General features: G+C 65.9%; 1 protein-coding gene across 16 annotated transcripts in view; it reads right to left on the bottom strand.

The window, feature by feature from the left end:
• KIF1A (kinesin family member 1A) overlaps positions 1-19,886 on the bottom strand; it is a 95,447-nt gene that overhangs the window by 37,847 nt on the left and 37,714 nt on the right. For 7 of the 16 annotated variants that reach the window (XM_053902684.1, XM_053902730.1, XM_053902732.1 and 4 more), the window contains exons 7-23: positions 19,593-19,705; positions 18,260-18,336; positions 17,488-17,553; positions 16,946-16,963; positions 11,274-11,349; positions 9,692-9,770; positions 9,188-9,330; positions 8,716-8,742; positions 7,156-7,367; positions 5,299-5,378; positions 4,927-5,002; positions 2,870-2,949; positions 2,517-2,623; positions 1,703-1,786; positions 630-810; positions 434-506; positions 163-256 (exon numbers count right to left, since the gene is read on the bottom strand). In XM_053902684.1, coding sequence (XP_053758659.1) covers positions 163-256; positions 434-506; positions 630-810; positions 1,703-1,786; positions 2,517-2,623; positions 2,870-2,949; positions 4,927-5,002; positions 5,299-5,378; positions 7,156-7,367; positions 8,716-8,742; positions 9,188-9,330; positions 9,692-9,770; positions 11,274-11,349; positions 16,946-16,963; positions 17,488-17,553; positions 18,260-18,336; positions 19,593-19,705 — 1,586 coding nt within the window. The remainder of the gene's footprint in view (positions 1-162; positions 257-433; positions 507-629; positions 811-1,702; positions 1,787-2,516; positions 2,624-2,869; positions 2,950-4,926; positions 5,003-5,298; positions 5,379-7,155; positions 7,368-8,715; positions 8,743-9,187; positions 9,331-9,691; positions 9,771-11,273; positions 11,350-16,945; positions 16,964-17,487; positions 17,554-18,259; positions 18,337-19,592; positions 19,706-19,886) is intronic. The other 9 variants (XM_053902725.1, XM_053902743.1, XM_053902746.1 and 6 more) reach the window with 2 other exon arrangements.

The raw sequence follows: 19,886 nt of genomic DNA, 5'->3' as shown, positions 1-19,886 counted from the left end.
CCTGCCTCCGTGGGTGCTTCCCGGGGACAAGGACGCCTCGCTCCCTGAGGGGCAGGCCGGGGACCCCGAGGGCAAAGGCGCCGACCAGGCGCCTGGGGGGCTCCGCGTGCCCGAGACCCCGCCCGGCCCCGGCCCAGGCGCTGCCCCCCCCGAGCCTCTCACCCTCGTCCTCCGGCTCCTCGTCCTCCTCGTTCGCTTCAGAGAAGCACCTGGAGCCCATCTGCTTCTGCAGGGCCTCCAGCTTGCTCTCGTAGTCCTGGCCACGGAGGGAGGAGTGTGGGCCCACGTGGAGGCCGGGCCCCTTCCCCTTCACGCCCCGCCACCGGGGCCTGACCCCTTCAGGCTCCCCCCCCCCCGCCCCGGCCCGGCCCCTTCATGCACCCCCCTCCCGGCCCCCCGCCCAGGCCGGGCCCGGCGGGCGGGCCGCCCTCACCAGCCTCTGCTGCTCCAACAGGTAGGTGGCCTCCTCTCGCTCACGGCGGTACTGGTCCTCCAGCTCCTGGAGCCTGCGGGAGGGGGAGCGGGAGCGGGCGCGGGTGAGCGGGGGAGCGGGCGCGGCGTGGGGGGGGAAGGGGATGGAGCGCGGCAGGGGAAGAGGAGGCGCGGTGACCCGCAACCTCGGGCCTCACCTCTGCTCCATCTCCTGCTTCATGTCGATGCCCTGCTTCTCCAGCAGCTCGCGCTGCGCGAAGGCCCAGTCCACGGGCTCAGCGGGCGTCTCTGCGCAGGGCGTGCGCTCGCGCTCCTGCCGTGCCTGCTCAGGGTGGTTGAACCGGAACACGTGGCTCTTCCCCATGATGATGCGGTTTCCTGGGGGACAGAAGCGAGGCCGGCCATCAGGGGGTAGCCTGTGGCCTTGGGGGTGGCCTCAAGGGGTCAGGGCAGGAAGACGGGAAAAGTGGAGCACGGGCAGGTCCGCCAGGCTGGCCCGCCCCAGGGAGGTCCACCAGGAGCCACCCAGGTCTGCTCCGGACCAGCCAGCCACCTACCCCGTGGCCGGGACCTGACTCTCTCCCCAGACCCACCCCCTCACTCCCCCCCCCAACATACAGCAGCCAGGGATGTTTGCAAAACAGTCCTGGGGCTTTCTCCAACGTGCGGTCCTGTGCACAGCCCACACATGTCACCCCCAGGCCAGCCTGGTCTCCTGCCCCTAGGCCCTGGCCCTGGCCACTCCTCCACACCAGTGGGCTGTGTGTGCCCCCACCCTCACCCTGCAGGATGCTGAAGCACGGGCTCACGGGCCCTTCCCCTCAGTACCCGCCTCGGTGGAAGCAGGGCAGGGGCCAGGGCCCCCCCGTCTGTATGTGCCCAGGGCCAGGGTCCCCCGGTCTGCAGGACCCTCCAGGCAGACACGTCCACCAGGGTTGTAGCACCCACCGTCTTGGACAGTCCTGCCTACAAGGGCTCTTTGGACAGCCTAGTTTCCTTCCGACTTAGGGCCCACGGAGCAGGCTCAGCTCCTCCCACACCAGCCCCTGTCTGCTGGTGAGTCCTCCCTAAAGCCTCCCTCAGCTCCTCCCCTGCCACCTTGGCCAGCCACCCTCATTTAGTCACCCTCACTTGTCCTCCCTGCCCTGGGGTCCAGGTACCAGCAAGGAGACACCGAGCTGAGGCCTATCCTCCTGAGTGTGTGGACCCCAGGCCTAGTCCCGAAACTGCAGGGGAGAAAGAGACACCTGTCTCCAGGCCCTAGCCATACCTGACCGCAGGATGCTGGGCTCCGTGACTTTCTTGCCATTGACATATGTGTCTGCCCCCTCACAGGGTTCCAAGGTCACCACGGCTACATGACAGAGATGGGGAGGGCAGAGAGTGAGGGACTGTCATCCTGAGTGGCCATGTCCTCTGTCCGCATGCAGGGCTCGGCTCAACTGGCTACCCAGGTGTGGCCCGCATCAGGCCTCTCTCATCCCTGCTAGCTGCAAAGCCCGATGGCCGCCAGACAATACATCGTGGGGGCCCTGGAGAAGCCAGAGGAGGGCTGCACCCCATACAACAGATGAGGGTGATGCCCGATGGGGAGGTGCCTTTGTCCCAGAGAACCAGATGGGCACGGACGGGAAACAGTGGCTAGTGTGTCCCCAGGGGTCCCAGGGGTCCCAGAGCCCCCTAGAGCTTTGTGCCCATCCCAAAGAGGAGGGCAGGCTTTGGAGACAGAATTCTGTCCCCAACGCTGCTCAAGGCCATCGCCCTGAGGTGACTGGCAGGCAGGCTGGGGACACGGACAGATGGCCGCGCGCACAGCCAACAGGAGAGTGCGGTGTGAAAATAGTCCTCCAGCCCGGATGGAGGTTCATTCCTCACGGCTCCCCATTCTCCTGCCCACGGAGACCCCCAGACCACTCGCGGCATGGGGAGGGAGCTCCCGCGTCCACAGCCAAGCCCTCAGAACACCGTTGTAACGGAAGGGCTTTGCCGGGATGGACTAAGGAGCGAGGGCTGACCCACAGCCCCGCTCAGGCCTGACGGTCAGTGGCGCCAGGGCAGAGGTGGGGACTGAAGGGCAGAGGTACCTTCGCTGCCGCCCCGGGAGTCGCTCCGGAAGACACAGTGCTCCTCCTTGATGAAGTGCCCACTCAGGACAATGTCCTGCCGCCTCTCCGCATCCTCCCGGCCCACCCTGGGGAGGGGCGGGGGGCCGTCAGCACTGGCAGGACCCAGCGCACCCATGCCGCCACCCGCTGGCCTGCCCGCGCATCCCCACAGGGATGCCCCAAGCGCCGCCCCGCCTGGGAGAGCCACGTAGCTCAGGGTGGCCTTCAGCACTGTCTCCAGCAGCCGGCACGGGGGACAGCAATGCTGCAGCTCATACCCAGGCTTGGCGGCCTCTCTGCCAGGGAGCCTGCCCTGCCCTGACGACCCCCACCTGGTGATCCCGTCCTTGATGTAGTACAGGAGGCACTCGGACATCAGCGGGTCCTCGTTCAGGTTGACGAGATGTGGTGTCTGGGGGGAAAGGAGGGTCACGTCTCCTGGGGAGGCGCCAGGGCCCAGCACTGACGCACACCTGACCTGTCTCTCCTCAGGTGCCGGACCGCCACCAGCCTAGGCCTGGCCTCCTGGGGACGCGGTGTCCTCCCGGCCTGGCTCCCGTGAGGAGCCCAGGGAGCTCAGAACCAGGCAGTAGGCGCTTAGGGGAGCTGGGAACCTGGGGGTTCTGAGGGCTGTGGCGGGCCCTCGGATGTGCAGGGTGCGGGCCGGGTCCTGCAGGGCCCATGGCACCAGGCTCTGTGTCTGTGGCTTCACCCTACAAGGGGGCTACAGGCCCTCAATCCAGCTGAAGTGCCCAGGAGCTGAGGTCCCAGTGGATCTGAGAGTCCAGAAGGATTAGGACACTGGCCAGGGAGGCATCTGGCCTGGGGGCTTGGAGCACAGCTTGTAAAGGAAGTCCCTGCTGAGCCACCCAGCTCGGACCCGCTCTCCTGTCCACGGGCCTACCAAAGGTGACCAGCGCCCGCCAGCTGCCCTGCCCTCAGCAGCCTGCCTCCCTCCCAGGGCACTGGGGCCCTAGACATGCTTCCTGAGCTCAGGAACGCCACCCCTGACTGTGTCCCAGGCCAGGGTCCTGCAACATGGTGGAGACTGGGACAGCTTCCTCGGTTTCCCGCTTGGCACCTTGGAACAAACCGCCTCCACTTTAAGCTATAAATCCCACGATGCACCACCAACGCTCCTGTGCGGGGCTGTGAAGTCCTGGTCATCAGACACTGGGGACAGCGGTCCCCAACCGCCCCCTCTCCCAAGCAAGGGGAACGGTGCTCGCCCTGCAGGGCTGAGTAGGGGGGTCCAGCTGGGACGGGCACTTCCCCAGAGTCCCAGGAATGCTGCCCTTCTCAGAAGGAGGCGTCCTCGGCGGTCCTTAGGGCCATCCTCCCACTCCTGGGCAGTGCCCAGATCCGGGGCCACCAACCAAAGCCACCAGGGTGCCAAGGTAATCCCTCTGCCACCAACCAAAGGCCTCCAGGGTGCCAAGTGTCCCAAGAGCACCTGCTCCCACAGCCCCGGGGTACACCCCACCCTCCGGGAAGGGGCAAGTTTCCCCAGGAAAACTCAAGGCGTCTCCAGAAGGCACATGAAGCAGGGTGTGACCTGCTTCTCAGCCTGCCCCGAGTCCTTGCAAGCACTGCCCACCCCCGCCTCTGAGCCTCAGCACTGCTGCCCCCCCCAGCCTGGAGCACATGAAGGCGGAAGAAGCCCGAGGAGCCCGTCCCTGTCCCCAAGGAGCGGACACCTGGCCGATGCACGCATCACACCAGCATCCACACATCTCCTCCCACAGGGTCCCCGACGGCACCGTGGGGGCTCCATGTGTGTCTGCCTTTGGGCATTGGTGGCACAGAGCACCCGCCGTCCCAGACAGAGCCAGGGTGAGGGGCCAGCCACACGAAGATGCTCCCAGGAAGGCGGGCAGGACCTTCCTCACTAACAAAGTATCGAGGGCAGGGCCCAGAGAGTCCGGAGCTGTGGTCAGAACACACGGCCACCACCTCCTTGGAGGCTCCCCGGCTTAGAACGTAGCTCCTGAGGGCTCGAGGCTCTGGCATTCTTTGGGGTGGGTGGGGGGCCTGGTCCTAGAATTATCAGAGACAACTTCTCCCCAAACGCTCATGCTGTGCCCCACCTGAGCTACTGAGGAGGACAGTGCTCTGGAGGCCCCCCTAGTGACGGGGCCAGGTCCTGTGAGCGAGCTGGGCCCGGGCGGGAGAAGACTTGAGTGCCAGCTGGGATAGCCAGACCTGACTTTGGCTGAGCTCCAAGAGGGTGTCTCCCACACTGGGGAGGTGTGGCTGTGGGCGAGCGTGGCCCCCGGTGCCTGGACCTGTCCCCTCTCCTCCCAGAGGAGCTGACACCTCACAAAGGGCTGTGGGCCGCCCGGCCCTGTCCCAGTCAGGGCTGCACCCCAGAGCTAGAAAGAGCACCTACCTTTTTTGGAGAAAACACACCCAATGTGCCGCCGTCCTCCCTCATGGCCACGCCCATCTCGGCCAGCAGTGCTTCCCTGTGGGGACAGCGTCTGGGTCAGCTCGAGCCTCGAGGCCGCAGGACCTGCCTGGCCCCCAACCGACCAGTCGGCCGTGGGCTCTGGCCACATGGCCCAAAGGCGGAGCCCGGGTGGCGTCCCATCCGGTCAGAGAGTTGAGGTGTCCAGTTGGAGGGACTGGTCTCCTGATCAGGGATCAGGTCAGTGGGGCCATTGGTGATGGGGCAAGAGTCACCGGGTGAGAAGGCATGGCCACCGCCAGGAGCGGGGGCCCGGGCTGCAGCGCTGGAGTCCTCGGTTTCCCCACCACCCACCTCTCCATCCGGATGGCTTCCGTCCGCCGCAGCTTCTCCTCCCAGGTCTCGTTGAGCTCGGCTATGATCTTCTCCGTCTCCTGGGCAGCGGAAAAGAGCAGTGAGGTGAGGGATCTGTGCCAGGAGCGGAGGCCAGGCGGAAGGGCACCGAGACCCCAATCCCCAGTCTGGTCAGGCGGCACAATGCCTGAAAGGTCAGGGTGAAGGGCTGAGGAGCTAACGTGTCCAAGGACACAAGTCTCTCCCGCAGACACAGCCAGACAGTAGAGGAAACGGCAAAATAAACCTGGAGGGAGAGAAACGCACACATACGAGGACACTGAGAGACACATGGGGACCCTGTGAGACACGCAGGACACTGAGAGACAAGCAGGGATGCTGAGAGACACGTGGGGACACTGAGAGATATGCGGGGACCCTGAGAGATACCTGGGACATGGGGAAGCACACAGGGACCCTGAGAGACACATGGGGACCCTGGGAGACACATGGGGACCCTGAGAGACACATGGGGACCCTGGGAGACATGTGGGGACCCTGGGAGACTCGTGGGGACACTGAGAGACACATGGGGACCCTGGGAGACACGTGGGGACACTGGGAGACATGTGGGGACACTGAGAGATATGTGGGACCCTGGGAGACACGTGGGGACACCGAGAGATACCTGGGACACGGGAGACACACAGGGACCCTGGGAGACACGTGGGGACACTGAGAGACACATGGGGACCCTGGGAGACACGTGGGGACACTGAGAGACACGTGGGGAACCTGGGAGACACGTGGGGACACTGAGAGACACAGGGGGACCCTGGGAGACACGCGGGGGCACTGGGAGACACACGGGGACTCTGGGAGACACACGGGGATACTGGGAGACACATGAGGACACTCAGAGACATGTGGGACCCTGGGAGACACGTGGGGACACTGAGAGACACATGGGGACCCTGGGAGACACGTGGGGACACTGAGAGACACATGGGGACACTGGGAGACACGTGGGGACCCTGGGAGACACGTGGGAACCCTGGGAGACACGTGGGGACACTGGGAGACACGTGGGGACACTGAGAGACACGTGGGGACCTGGGAGACACGTGGGGACACTGAGAGACACGTGGGGACCCTGGGAGACACGTGGGGACACTGAGAGACACAGGGGGACCCTGGGAGACACGCGGGGGCACTGGGAGACACACGGGGATACTGGGAGACACATGGGGACACTCAGAGACATGTGGGACCCTGGGAGACACGTGGGGACACTCAGAGACATGCAGGGACACTGAGAGACACATGCGGACACTGAGAAACTGATTCCGAGGCACAGGTGACCCTCAGCCGCTGCCGGGACAGGGGACGAGCACTTCCGACATCCGCACCAGCTCCCGGTTACCTTCCCAGCTGCCCCCCCGGTGGGCAGCCTGTCCCACCCGTGCCCCACGCCAGCCACGGTCCAGCCTCCGTGCTTCTGTCTCCGAGGCCTGGACCCCCCAGCCCCACGCAGCCCGGCACCCCAGTCATCCGCTGACGGAACGCCAATAAACGAAAAGGTAGCCTGCCCACCGCTGGGCCGCTGCGGGCCAGGGGAACACTCCGAGCAGGTGTGAGCACAGAACCCCCAGGACCCGTGCCTGCCCTGCTCAGCAGGCGGGGACCCCTCGGTGCTGGGCACCGGTGGGGGCACCGGGGGTGGGGCCCAGACCCTGCACCCATCCGTGCGGCCGCTCCGCCTGCAAGCCGGCCCACCCCGCGCCGTAAGCACGGCCGGGCCAGCGGGAGAGGTCCCGGGCCCGCCCCCGTGCCCCCCCCCCCCCCCGGAGGTGGCGTCCCCGCCGGCCGAGCCCTCACCTTCAGCCTTTCGATGGCCTCCTCGCTGCCTGGGGCGAACAGCATGCGCTCGTGCAGGCTGGACACGGAGGCGGCGCGGCTGGACAGGGCCGAGAGCGAGGACGAGGGGCTCATGCCCACCAGGGTGTTGGTCACTGTGGAGAGATTGTCAGGGGCTGGACTCAACTCCGCCCCGCCACGGTTACGGTTATTGTTCTCAAGGTCGGACACGTCTATGGGAGGAAGGGAAGGAGAGGGCGGGCAGACAGACGGGAGGGAGAGAAAAGAGAGACCAAGTTGGGAAAAAGCAAGAGGCAGGTGAAGAGAGGCAGGAAACAGACGCGGCCGGCGGGTGCAGCCTGGGGCCCAGCGCCGCACAAGCACATGCAAGGCTGCCCACCACCGCCCCGCCAGGGCGCAGCCCCCCGAGCCCGCCCACCACCCCGGCACCCGCTCGAGCGCCTCTACCCTCCGCACCTGCCCGGCCCCGAGGCCCGTCTGCTTTCCCTGCGCCTGCTCCCAGGCCGCCCGGCAGCCTCTGTCCGGGAGCGGCCTCCCCGCACCCCCACCCCATCTACCACCCTGTGCTGTCGCTGCCCTGCGGCTTTCCTACGCCCGGGGCCCCGACACCCGTCCTCATCCTCCCTGCCGTGGGCGCCCACCCCTGGCACCCGTCACCCGCCTGGTCGGCCATGCACCCCCCAGCTGCGGGGACTGCGCTGTGCTAACTGTCCAGCCCCACCGGGCACAGGAATCTGCCCCGAGAACACCTTGGAGGAGAGGTGAACTGGGAACCCCCTAGGGAGCACGTTACTCCTGCACCCCGAAGAGCCTGCTCTGGGACCAGGGTCTCCTGGCACTGGGGTGCCCAGAGAGCCCGAGGCCTGGGATTTGAGCTAGGCCACCCCTGGTATGGGAGATGCCCAGAGCCCTCCTGGCAGAAGCAGACACACAGCAGAGCAGCGGCAAACATAGGACAGCACGGGGCGCTGGGGCAACCGAGGGCACCCTGCGGCCCCTGGGTCGGGGAGGCACCAAACCACATGTCCATGCCGCAGGGAGCCAGGCCCAAGGCCAGAAGGGCACACGGGCGCTTCCAGGGGAAGGTGTGTGCGGTGTGGTCTGGGGGAGGCCGGAGCTGGGAGCCAGGGGACAGGCCCCGGGCCTCGGCGGGCCCTCCAGCTCTCCCGGCCCTCCGGTGCTAGCTAACATTCCGAGCTTGCCAGGCCTCTGGCACTGCAGGGCGCTCGGACAGGCCGAGTTCAGTCACTTCCGGCCTGGCAGGGCCTCGACTGCACCAGGCCTCCCTGTGGCCTCAGTTTCCCACACAGACATGGGACTGAACCCGGAACAGGCTCACAAGGCAGCATGGCCTGCATCCACCTAGAGGGTGTCTGCGAACAAGACGGCTGTTGTCCCCAGCCCCTGAAAGAGGGGAAGGCAGAGGAGGGCTGGGCGGGCCCCTCCCCGCCATGCTGCCCTACACCCCGCCGTGCTGCCCTACGCCCCGCCGTGCTGCCCTACGCCCCGCCGAGCAGGGACAGAAGCGGGGATGCGGAGAGCAGTGAGGGGGATACACACATTTGGGTCCTCCGGGCACAGTGTTGGCTATGGGGAGGGGAGGCGTGGGGGAGGAGGAGAGACAGAGAAACAGAAGAACAGGTTTGTCTCCAGAGGGTCTGAGGCACGCCGGTCGCAGGCCGGGCATCCGACAGGGTGGCGGGGGTCTTCGGGGGACGCACGGAGACCGCTGCAACCCCCCGCGCCACGGCATGCCCATGTGGCTTCCGGGAAAAACGTCCGTGGCCTGCCTGGGCCAGCTCCAAACCCAAACCATGCAGTCCACCCGGGTCGAGGACAGAAACCCCAGCCTCCCGCCAGGGGGGGCCTCGCACGGGGACTCAGAGCAGGGCTAGGATTCCGGTGGCAAGGCCACAAAGGCCGCCTGACCGGTCCCGGCCGGGCCGCAGCCAGCGAGCGGGTGGCCGTCCCAAGGAGGGAGGCCACTCTGGCCCGGCTGCCCTGCCCAGGACAGGCGGGCACAGACACTCACTGTCGGTGATGTCCCCGAGGCCCTGGGCGTACAGCAGGTCCCGCAGCCGGGTCACCTCGTCCTTCAGCTCACGGATCAGCTTGTTGTTGGGGTCCTCGTTGATGACGGCGTTACAGCGTATCTGTTTGGCCCGGTCGGCGTACCTGGACGGCCAAGGGAACTGTGGGCTGTGCCCGTGCCGGGCAGGCCCGAGGGCACCCGGAGCCCTGCCCGGGGCAGAGCCGCGGTGGGGAGGGCCTCAGTAGCGGGGACCCAGGGGCTGCGACACAGGGCAGGGGCTCATGCCCCTTGGAGTCAGTGGGGCCACTGGCCAGAGACCCACAGGGGGCATCACCTAACCCTGCCCCCTTTCGGGGGAACTGAGTCCCCAGGAGGAGCAGGGACAGGGTGGTATCTTCTCCCCGTGGCGGGGCCTTCGCGTCGGGGCCTGTGGTCCCGGGGACGAGCAAGCAAGTCCAATTGCCGGGGTGGGGGGGACGGGGCCCACCTCCCTGGAGAACACACCTCAGCGTGCTCAGAGTCTCGTCGTAGTTGATGTCTGCAGGGCTCAGGGCCGCCACCATCGCCGTCCTGGAGTTCCCGCCTGCGGGAAGAAGGCCAGGTCGCGGGGGTCCTCCCCCCACCCTCCTGCCCCTCCCCGCCTGCATGTACACCTGGGGAGGCCAAGGCTCAGAGAGGTAAACTGCGTCACGGGCCAACTGTGGGAACGGGGGGTCTGACTTCATCACCGCAGCGGGTACCTCGGTCATTTTTCTCCTGCAGAGTGCTTTGCTCGAATTTGGGTTTATTTCACAACCACCAGTCTTCCCTCCCCACACTGAAGAGAGGAGCATTTCCTCTCACGGTCAGGATAATTTCTTGAGAGAGTCAACGTTCATTTCAATTCAACTCCAGGTGCAATGATTTCTTTCACTTCTATCTTCCTCATTTGGAATATTTTTCTCGGTATTTAAGGTCAGATTCCCAGCCCGGGGCAGCGCGGAGCCCGGCATCAGGTAACACACTGCGCGAGGAAATGGATGTTCGACTTCAGTTCAGACGCCGAAGGATCACTCGCAGGCTCCGAGCGGAGCGGGGGCTGGGCCGTCGGCGCGGTCGGGTCAGCGGCCCGGGCAGCCCTTGGGACGGCTGCCCGTCCGTGCTCAGGGTTGGGACCGATGGCCTCTCCTTTGTGACCTCAGGGACGTGCGTCCCGGGAGTCATGTGCCCAGGGTGTGGCCCCCACACGAACTGTGAGGCGACAGCCTAAAGGGCTCGGGCGCCTGGCTGGGCTGTGGGGGGCTCCCCCTGTCCCGACCCTGGGGCCGGCCCCCGCCCTATGGCAAAGGCCTCCTTCCTGGCCTCGGGTGAAGAAACGCATTCCCGGCACATACCATCCGCTCTCGGTGGGGTTCACCCGCCTCCCGGAGCGCCCAGGTGGCGCCCATCGCTAGTCTGAGCTGAGGAGCAGCCAGACTGCTTCCGGGGTGCAGGGTCAGCCAGCCGGGGCCCCCACACCACAGCCGTGGAGCTGAGGAAGGCTGTAGATCCCAGCTGCCTACGTTCATCGGGTCAGCCCGTGACTCAGTGTACCTTCCTGGGTGTCGGCCTCCCGAGCCGTAAACATAGCCAGGGAGGACCCCCACGGTTGTTTTCGGGTGCGAAGGGATGGGGACTGGGAACGTTTCAGTCTCCATCTCCCTGTCTGTCTCTCGGTGGCTCAGAACTCAGGGAGAAGGCGTGACGTGTGGCACCTGCCAAAAGCCCGGCAAGCAAGCAGGGCTCCCCAGAATCGCGGAGTCCCCGCGAGGGCGGGGGGTGGGGAGACGTGGTCCGGGTGTCACAGGCCTAAAGCGGGAGCAGCGGCACAGGCGTGTGTCCGGTGGCCCCGCGGGCCATGCTGCGTCCCCGCACTCGCTTCCCTCAGCCCTTCGCTGGCCACCAGCCCGGGCCCTCCGGAAGGATCCCCCAGGTCTGCCTCAACCTCAGCCCAGAAAGGGTGAGGGGCCTCCCGGTGGTTGGACGCCCCTCCCCAGGAGGGAGGGCAGGACGGCGGCCCAGGGTGGGAGTCAGAGCCCGGGGGACAGGCGACCCCGAGAGTCCTCACCTAGGTTTTCCCGGAGCAGCCAGGTCAGCACGGAATCTCTGTAGGGAATGAAATCGGTCTTCTTCTTTTTCTTGTTCTGTGGGGGAGGAACATTCGAGGTGAAGCCTGAGCCCGCCAGAAGGGAAGGGAGCTGGAAGGGCAAAGCACGGGGTCTGTGGGTGGGTCCCCCAAACCGAAGGCTGGTGTGGAAGGCGGGGCCTCTCCCCACCGGAACCCCAGGGTGCTGCCCCCGGGCGCCTGCGCTCAGGGCTGGGAGCAGACTTGCTGGCACATCCCTCGGGTTCCTCCCTCGTCTGTCCCGTCGCGCGTCTGGGCCACGCAGCCCGACACGGCCGCGTGTCCCGCCTCTGCTCCGTCAGAAGGGCCGGTCTGAGCCCACCGCCCCCTCCTCGGGCCCCACCGTCAGTCCCGCTGACTAAACAGCAAAGGCCCCGCTGCTTTACGTGACAACGCGGGCCTCCGCCCACGCCCGTCGCTCACGTGTCTCCCTCACTGAACTCACCTTCCCTCCCCTGCCCTGCAGTCCAGGGCACAGGCCCCTCCTTCGGTAGCCGCTCCTGCCCCCGCCCCCCGGCCCCAGGACGAAGCGTCCTCCACGCCCTCGCCTACTCCCGTGCCTCGTTCTTCCTCCATTACGGCAGATAGAGGACATTCGGAACCCGGACTCCGGCCACGCGACGGCCGCTGGGCACCGCGCCCCGTGGGCACGGCTTACGGACCGACCGAGGGAGACCGCTGACCGCTCCCCGGGGACGCCGCTGATGGGACGAGGGAGTCCACTGGCCGAGGGCACCCAGTCACTTCCCACCGTCTCCTCGTTCATGCACACAGTTGCTTGAAAGTATTTGTTGAGCCCCCGCAGAGGCCACCGGACACGGCCCTGTCCCCCAGAGCCCTCCCGGGAGACAGACGCGCACAGGCGCCACCACGAGGGCTGTGCCTTTTCTCTAGACACAGGCTCCTCCGTCGCTGTTCTTCAGGCTGGTTTCCAAGAGGCGCTCCCCTAGATCTCAGAGGGCTCCTGGGGCGCCGGGGCGGCTCGGTCGGTTAAGCGTCCGACTTCGGCTCGGGTCGCCATCTCACGGCTCCTGAGTTCGAGCCCCGCGTCGGGCTCCGTGCCGACAGCTCGGGGCCTGGAGCTGCTCCGGACTCTGTGTCTCCCTCTCTCTCTGCGCCTCCCCTGCTCAAGCTCTGTGTCTCTTTCCCTCAAAACTAAATAAGCGTGAAAAAATCGGTTTTAGCTGTGGAAGCCCTTGAGGCGCGCGATCGGAGCCCGCAGAAAGGCCGCGCTGGCTTCGCTGAGGGCGGGTCTGAGGGCCCATCTCACAGCAGCTCGTCGGCACCCGGGGCCTTTCGTTCTCCTTCGAAACGCGACGGATGAAGACTGCGTTTCTACCTCGTTTTCGGTTATTTAATTCCCGAGGCCGAATCCCCGGCCACGTCCGTCACATTCCTCGTCTCCACGGTAGACGCCCTCTGGTCGCACGGGCCCTTCGGCGAGGACCCCCGCAGCCGCCGGGGTGCCTCGCGGATGAGCTCACGGCCCCTCGCCCCTCCCTCCCACGGCGCGACTCGTCGCGCGGCCCGTGACGCGGCTCCTCGTGTCGGTCCTTCCGTCGCTCCCAGGCCCTCACCCCGCGGACTTCCGCGCGTAGCTCGGCACCATCCCTCACGCGGTCTTCGCCGCTCCCCGTGCGCCTCCCCAGACAGCCCCCCACAGCTGCCCCCACGCCCCGCCACCCCTCGCACAGCCCTGTTGCTGACAGTTCCCCACACGGTCCCCGAGGCCGCTCCTCACGAGCCTCGTCACACTGCCTCACGTGGTGCCACCACGTCCACATCCGGCTCCTCACGATTCCTCACGGCTCCTCACACGGTTCCTCTCAGTCCTTCACACGGTTCCCCACGCTTCCCCACAGCCTCCCACACGGTTCCCCGGAGCTCCTCGCGCCTCCGGCCCGTCGCCCCGCACCCGCAGTCGCGCGGTCGCTCACGCTGTCCACACGGCTCCCGCCCGGCTCCTCACGGTTCTTTCGCGGCGTCTCACGCGTCGCTCCCCGCTCGATACGCTTCCTCACGCGGGTTCCCCGCACAACTCCCCACACGGATCCCCAGAGGCTGCCCACGCGGTGCCTCTCGCAGACCGCCGCCCCTCAGCAGCCCTCCACGCAGCCCCTCAGAGATCCCTCACGCCACCCCCCACGCTCTTTCACACCAAGTCCCGCAGCGGCTCACGCGGTCCACGGACCGTTTCTCGCAATTCTCCACATGCGTTCGCAGGCGGTTCCCACAGATTTCCCGACACGGCATGTCCGACCCCCAGCACGATTCCCCCCGCGGTTCCTCACGGTTCCTCCCGCGGTTCTTCACACGGTTCCTCCCGCGGTTCCTCACACGGTTCCTCACGGTTCCTCCCACGGTTCCTCACACGGTTCCTCACGCAGTTCCTCATATGGTTCCTCCTGCGGTTCCTCACACAGTTCCTCGTGCAGTTCCTCACAGTTCCTCCACGGTTCCTCCCGCGGTTCCTCCTGCGGTTCCTCATGGTTCTTCCCGCAGTTCCTCCCACAGTTCCTCACGGTTCCTCCTGCAGTTCCTCCCGCGGTTCCTCACGCGGTTCCTCCCGCGGTTCCTCACACGGTTCCTCCCGCGGTTCCTCCCGCGGTTCCTCCCGCGGTTCCTCACACGGTTCCTCCCGCGGTTCCTCCCACGGTTCCTCCCACGGTTCCTCACGCGGTTCCTCCCGCGGTTCCTCCCACGGTTCCTCACGCGGTTCCTCCCGCGGTTCCTCCCGCGGTTCCTCCCATGGTTCCTCACACGGTTCCTCACGCAGTTCCTCATATGGTTCCTCCTGCGGTTCCTCACACAGTTCCTCATGCAGTTCCTCACAATTCCTCCCGCGGTTCCTCACGGTTCCTCCCGCGGTTCCTCATGGTTCTTCCCGCAGTTCCTCCCACAGTTCCTCACGGTTCCTCCTGCAGTTCCTCACACGTTTCCTCACGTTTCCTCACGGGGTTCCTCACACGGTTCCTCACACAGTTCCTCACACGGTTCCTCACGCGGTTCCTCCCGCGGTTCCTCCCGCGGTTCCTCCCATGGTTCCTCACACGGTTCCTCACGCAGTTCCTCATATGGTTCCTCCTGCGGTTCCTCACACAGTTCCTCATGCAGTTCCTCACAATTCCTCCCGCGGTTCCTCACGGTTCCTCCCGCGGTTCCTCATGGTTCTTCCCGCAGTTCCTCCCACAGTTCCTCACGGTTCCTCCTGCAGTTCCTCACACGTTTCCTCACGTTTCCTCACGGGGTTCCTCACACGGTTCCTCACACAGTTCCTCACACGGTTCCTCCCGCGGTTCCTCACGGTTCTTCCCATGGTTCCTCACACGTTCCTCACGGTTCCTCCCGCGGTTCCTCACGGTTCTTCCCGCGGTTCCTCACACGGTTCCTCACGGTTCCTCCCGCGGTTCCTCACGGTTCTTCCCGCGGTTCCTCACACGGTTCCTCACGGTTCCTCCTACGGTTCCTCACGTGGTTCCTCATGCAGTTCCTCACGCGGTTCCTCACACGGTTCCTCACGGTTCCTCCCGCGGTTCCTCACACGGTTCCTCACGGTTCCTCCTACGGTTCCTCACACGGTTCCTCATGCGGTTCCTCACGTGTTCCTCATGCAGTTCCTCACAGTTCCTCCCACGGTTCCTCCCGCGGTTCCTCACACGGTTCCTCCTGCAGTTCCTCCCGCAGTTCCTCACGGTTCCTCCCGCGGTTCCTCTCATGGTTCCTCACACGGTTCCTCCTACGGTTCCTCACACGGTTCCTCACGGTTCCTCCTACGGTTCCTCACACGGTTCCTCACGGTTCCTCCCGCGGTTCCTCACACGGTTTCCTCACGGTTCCTCCTACGGTTCCTCACACGGTTCCTCACGCAGTTCCTCATATGGTTTCCTCCTGCGGTTCCTCACACAGTTCCTCGTGCAGTTCCTCACAGTTCCTCCCACGGTTCCTCCCGCGGTTCCTCCCGCGGTTCCTCATGGTTCTTCCCGCAGTTCCTCACACGTTTCCTCACGTTTCCTCACGGGGTTCCTCACACGGTTCCTCACACGGTTCTTCCCGCGGTTCTTCACATGGTTCTTCCTGCGGTTCCTCACGTGGTTCCTCACGGTTCCTCATGGTTCTTCCCACAGTTCCTCACGGTTCCTCCTGCGGTTCTTCACACGTTTCCTCACGGGGTTCCTCCCACGGTTCCTCACGCGGTTCCTCCCGCGGTTCCTCACACGGTTCCTCTCGTGGTTCCTCCCGCAGTTCCTCACACAGTTCCTCATGCGGTTCCTCACAGTTCCTCCCGCGGTTCTTCACACGGTTCTTCCCGCGGTTCCTCACACAGTTCCTCCCACGGTTCTTTCACATGGTTCCTCACGGTTCCTCACGGTTCCTCCTGCAGTTCCTCACATGTTTCCTCACGTTTCCTCACGGGGTTCCTCACACGGTTCCTCACACAGTTCCTCCCATGGTTTCTCCCACGGTTCCTCCCACGGTTCCTCACGGTTCCTCCCGCGGTTCCTCCCGCGGTTCCTCCCGCGGTTCCTCCCGCGGTTCCTCAGTTCCTCACGCAATCTTCACGTGGTTCCTCACAGTTTCCACACAGTTCCTCAGTTTCCTCGCACAGATATCTGTCCACGTAGCTCCCACACCGTTCTACACAGCTCTTCACACGGTCCACACGTTTGCTCGTCGTTCTGCGTGCGGCTTCACACGCGTTCTCCCACCGTTACAGTTACACGTTCCCACACGATTTCAATTCCCTCCGCTCCCTGCCACGGTCCGTCACACGGTTGGTTCCACAGTGCCGTGCTCGTTCCTCACGCTTCCTCGCACGGCTCCTCACACAGTCCTGCACACGGTGTCGCACAGCTGCCACCCAGTTGCTCACGATCCCCTCGGAAGTGCCATCCTTGCCCCGCCCACCTCACGCACCTCCTCTCGCAGTTCCTCGCACGTCCCACCCTTCCGCACACGCTTCCCTTATAGTTCCTCGCACAGTCGTCCACACAGTTCCCCACAAACGTTCACAACCGTCTCCGCGGTTAGTTCCTCTCAGATCCTCGCTTAGTGCCTCCCACGTGTCCTCGCGCGGTTCCCCCCACACAGTTCGTCGCACGCCGCCTCTCACTCCCTCACACGGTTCCTCGTGCTTCCTCACGTCTCCTCACGCACAATTCCTACACAAGCCACCATTTTCCCACTTTAGCACCTCACACCGGGCTCTCCGGCTCCAGGGCCGGCTCCTCCCCGCCCCTCATGTCTCAGCCTTACAACTACGTGTAAAGCTTCCTCGGCCACCCCGACTAAGGGCCATCTCACTCGCGCGTCCCTCTCACAGCCCATCTTTTTCCTCTACGAGACGTACACCGACTCGTAATTATTTTTTTTCCGCGTCCACGTCTCTACGCCTACGTCCCCCCTTGTGCCGTGGCCCCGGAAGGCTTGCGTCGTCCCGGCGCAGCGCCCGCTCAGCGCCGGCTCGACGTGTCTGCCTGTGGGGTGCGCAAATGAAGGAGCGCTCTCACGACCGAGACCTTCACAGGAGGACCGGAGCCGAAGGAGCTCCTTGCTTCCAGCCCCCACCCTGCCCTGGAGGAAGATTCCTCCCCCTGGAACCGAAGAAAGCGGCTTACCTTGTTGGGCCCAGAGTCCTGGAAAAGAAAAGACAGAGTCTGAGGACCTGGGGCGAGCCTGGGACGCGAGGTGTGTGGGGAGGAGACTGCTGGCAGGCTCCAGAGGGCAAAGGAGCAGGAGAGGCCTGAGCACGTGCCAGGGGTCCATCCCTCCTCACCTGGCCCCTGCTGGCCACCCGGGTCCCGACGGGCCGAACGACAGCGCGGAACCTCTCGGGTTCCTTCACCCCTAACAACCTCAGGAGGGCAGGGCCTCGTAAGATTCGTCCTTCTCTGAACAAAGGCCGGGGTGTCTCGAGTGGCCAATACCGGTAGGGAAACTGAGGTTCCAGGGAGTAACAGGGATCACGACCCCATCTGCAGCCTAGCGACACACACCCCTCACACCTTCGGGCTTTCCCTTGAACCTCGGGCTCCTTGCCAGAGACAGGGCCCGCGGCAGGTACGACAGGCCCCCGGCATCCTCCACAGAAGGCAGGACAGGGCGCCACCTCCGCAATCCGTGCCATCAGCCTAGTTCCAGAAACCCAAAGCTGGCTCACCATTTCCGCCAGAGCAGAGATGACCTTCCCCAGCGTGGTCAAGGACTTGTTGATGTTGGCTCCCTCCTGTGTGCAGAGAGGACAGGAAGCCTCATGAACCTCGTGCTCCAGCGTGATCCCACGGGGCCTGACCCGCGTGACGTTGGTCTGAGGCCACCAAGCCCTGACCGTTAATCCCGGGGCTCCTTGGAGCACGGGAGGCTCTGGCGAGAAGCTGCTCAGAGGCCCCACCCTGGCCAAGGGGGTGCGGCGCGCCCAGTGTTTGTCCTAGTCCCCCAGGGAGTCCTTAGAACACCTCACACGAGCCCCGCTGGTACAATTTCCAGGGCCCCCTCCCGTCCCCCAGGTAGCGGCGGGCGCCAAAGGGAGGCTGAAAATGAAAAGTCTCCTCCCCGACACCAAGGACCCCGCTTTGACCAGAGACTGTCCGCCTCGCAGCCTGGGTTCTGGCGGGAAAGCGCACACACGGGTGGCCGGGGTCCTGTGAGGGCCCGCACGGGGCCCCAGCCTTCCCGCCAGGGCCCTCCGTCCTCGTTGACCACTAAGCCAGCGTGCTGGGCGCGGCCCTCTGGCTGCCCGGCCTCCTCCCACGCCCTCACCCTCGCCCCTGCCCTCCCTGCCCGGGCTCGCCCCGGGTGGCGGTGCTCCCCAAGAGGGGCCCTCCCGCCCGGCCCGCCCTGGAGCAGGCCAGGCTTGGAAGACGGGACCTGCCGGACGAGCGAGGCGTGGAGGGGCCCGCCGCCGTCCACAGGCATGGTGGCCTGGCCCCTACCTTGAGCCGCGTGCCCTTGGCTCCCGTGGAGTCGGCCCGCTCACTCCCCGCCAGGTCCACCAGGCTGATTTTGCTCAAACGGCACGTGTCGAATGCGGGAGACGCTCGAGGCCGCTAGGGGGCGCCCTGCCCCCTCCGAGGCCTGAGGCGCTCGCTTGAGGGGCCGTGGCCAAGCCCTGCCTCGGGGGTCCGCCGGTCTCAGACCCCGCGGTTTCCCTCTATTCGCAGCGCACCGGAGGCTCTGCCTGGGGTTCAAAGCCCACCTCCCCAAGAGGCTGCGCGCCCCTCACCCCTAACACTCGCGATGCTGCGGAGACGCCGCCCTCGGTGTGCGGGGCTCTCCACGTGCTCGCACGGAACCCCCACAGAGCTCCCCAGATGTGTCCTGCCCCCCTTTTCCACAGATGGGCTCATCACCCACGGTGGGATCCGAACCCGGCTCTGGCTCCGTTCTCTCTGCCCGCCCAGACCCTGCCGGGCCATCTCTGGGAGGATGGCACCAGGCTGAGAGGACCCTGGCGCGATCGGCGACGAAGTGTGGCAAACTTCCCCGGGACATGCGGACCCTGGAGGGCTGCCCGCTGCCCGAGAGAGCACTGCCCACCAGGCGGCGGCCGAGGCGCCCCGGGGAGGAGGGCTGGACATTGGGTCAGGGGAGGCGACACAGAGAAAACCTGACCCCAAGGGACAGGGCCACCGATGGGCAGGAAGAGGCTCTGAGCCTGCCCTGCGGCCCCTTCTGGGGCATGGAGACCACGTGTCCAGATAAAGGTCCCAGGGGACCGTGCTCCTACCCGGGTTCCCTGAGGACGCCAAGGCGCGTGGGAAAGGCATCCGGAGCCAGGGGCGGTGGGCGGGGTGGTGCTCAGACCACAGCCTCTCCTTTGTGCTTGTGGATGCCGGGGCCCCCCGCTCTCCTGCCAGTCGGCCGGGGCCCACGGTCACCGTCGTGACAGGCACTCACTCCACCCACGGCCCTCTGCTTCCAAGGGCCACCGCTGTCCTCAGCGGTGCGGCCGTGGGGACACCCTTCCTCAGTCCCCACGGTCTCCACCAAACCCACCCGGCAGGAGGCAGACCCCGGGTCTACGGCCCCTCCACCGTCAGTCCCTTCTACGCCCAGACGGTGCCAAATACCGAGACGAGGTGGCCCCGCAGGCCGGCCATCTTCTCGGAGGCCCACGCTAAGCAGGGGGTGGTGAGGGCCTGGCGCCCAGGGTGAGGACGCTGTCCGAGCCTCACAGGCCGGTGGTTCCCTGGCCTCCTCGTCCCGCCTGATGGGAGTGACCCGCGCCCCCGCCCAAACGGCCCGCCTCTGCCAAGGCCACGCTCACCTTCTCTGTGGTGATGTTGGTCTCCGCGTCGTGGCGCTTCTGGGTGAAGATGATGTTGAAGACAGCGTGGGAGCGGCTGCTGGTCTCATTCATGTTTGTGGCCGCCACGGTCCTGGGGGAACGGAAGCCACACGTGGTTACCTGTCGTCCTATGGTCGGGCAGGAGAGTCGCCGACGGTGCTAGCCGGCTGGACCAGGTCACGGGGCATCGGCTCTCCCAGGGCTCCCGGGGCTGCCCTACCCAGCCTGGTGGTGGCTGCGTGTCCCGTCACAGTGCGAACAGGGCCCACGCC

The sequence above is a fragment of the Panthera pardus genome, unplaced genomic scaffold (genome assembly GCF_024362965.1).
Source record: "Panthera pardus isolate Hobbes unplaced genomic scaffold, ASM2436296v1 HiC_scaffold_10, whole genome shotgun sequence".
Taxonomy (NCBI): domain Eukaryota; kingdom Metazoa; phylum Chordata; class Mammalia; order Carnivora; family Felidae; genus Panthera; species Panthera pardus.
Note: the sequence above shows the minus strand (reverse complement) of the source record. Positions and strands in the feature narration are given on the sequence as shown.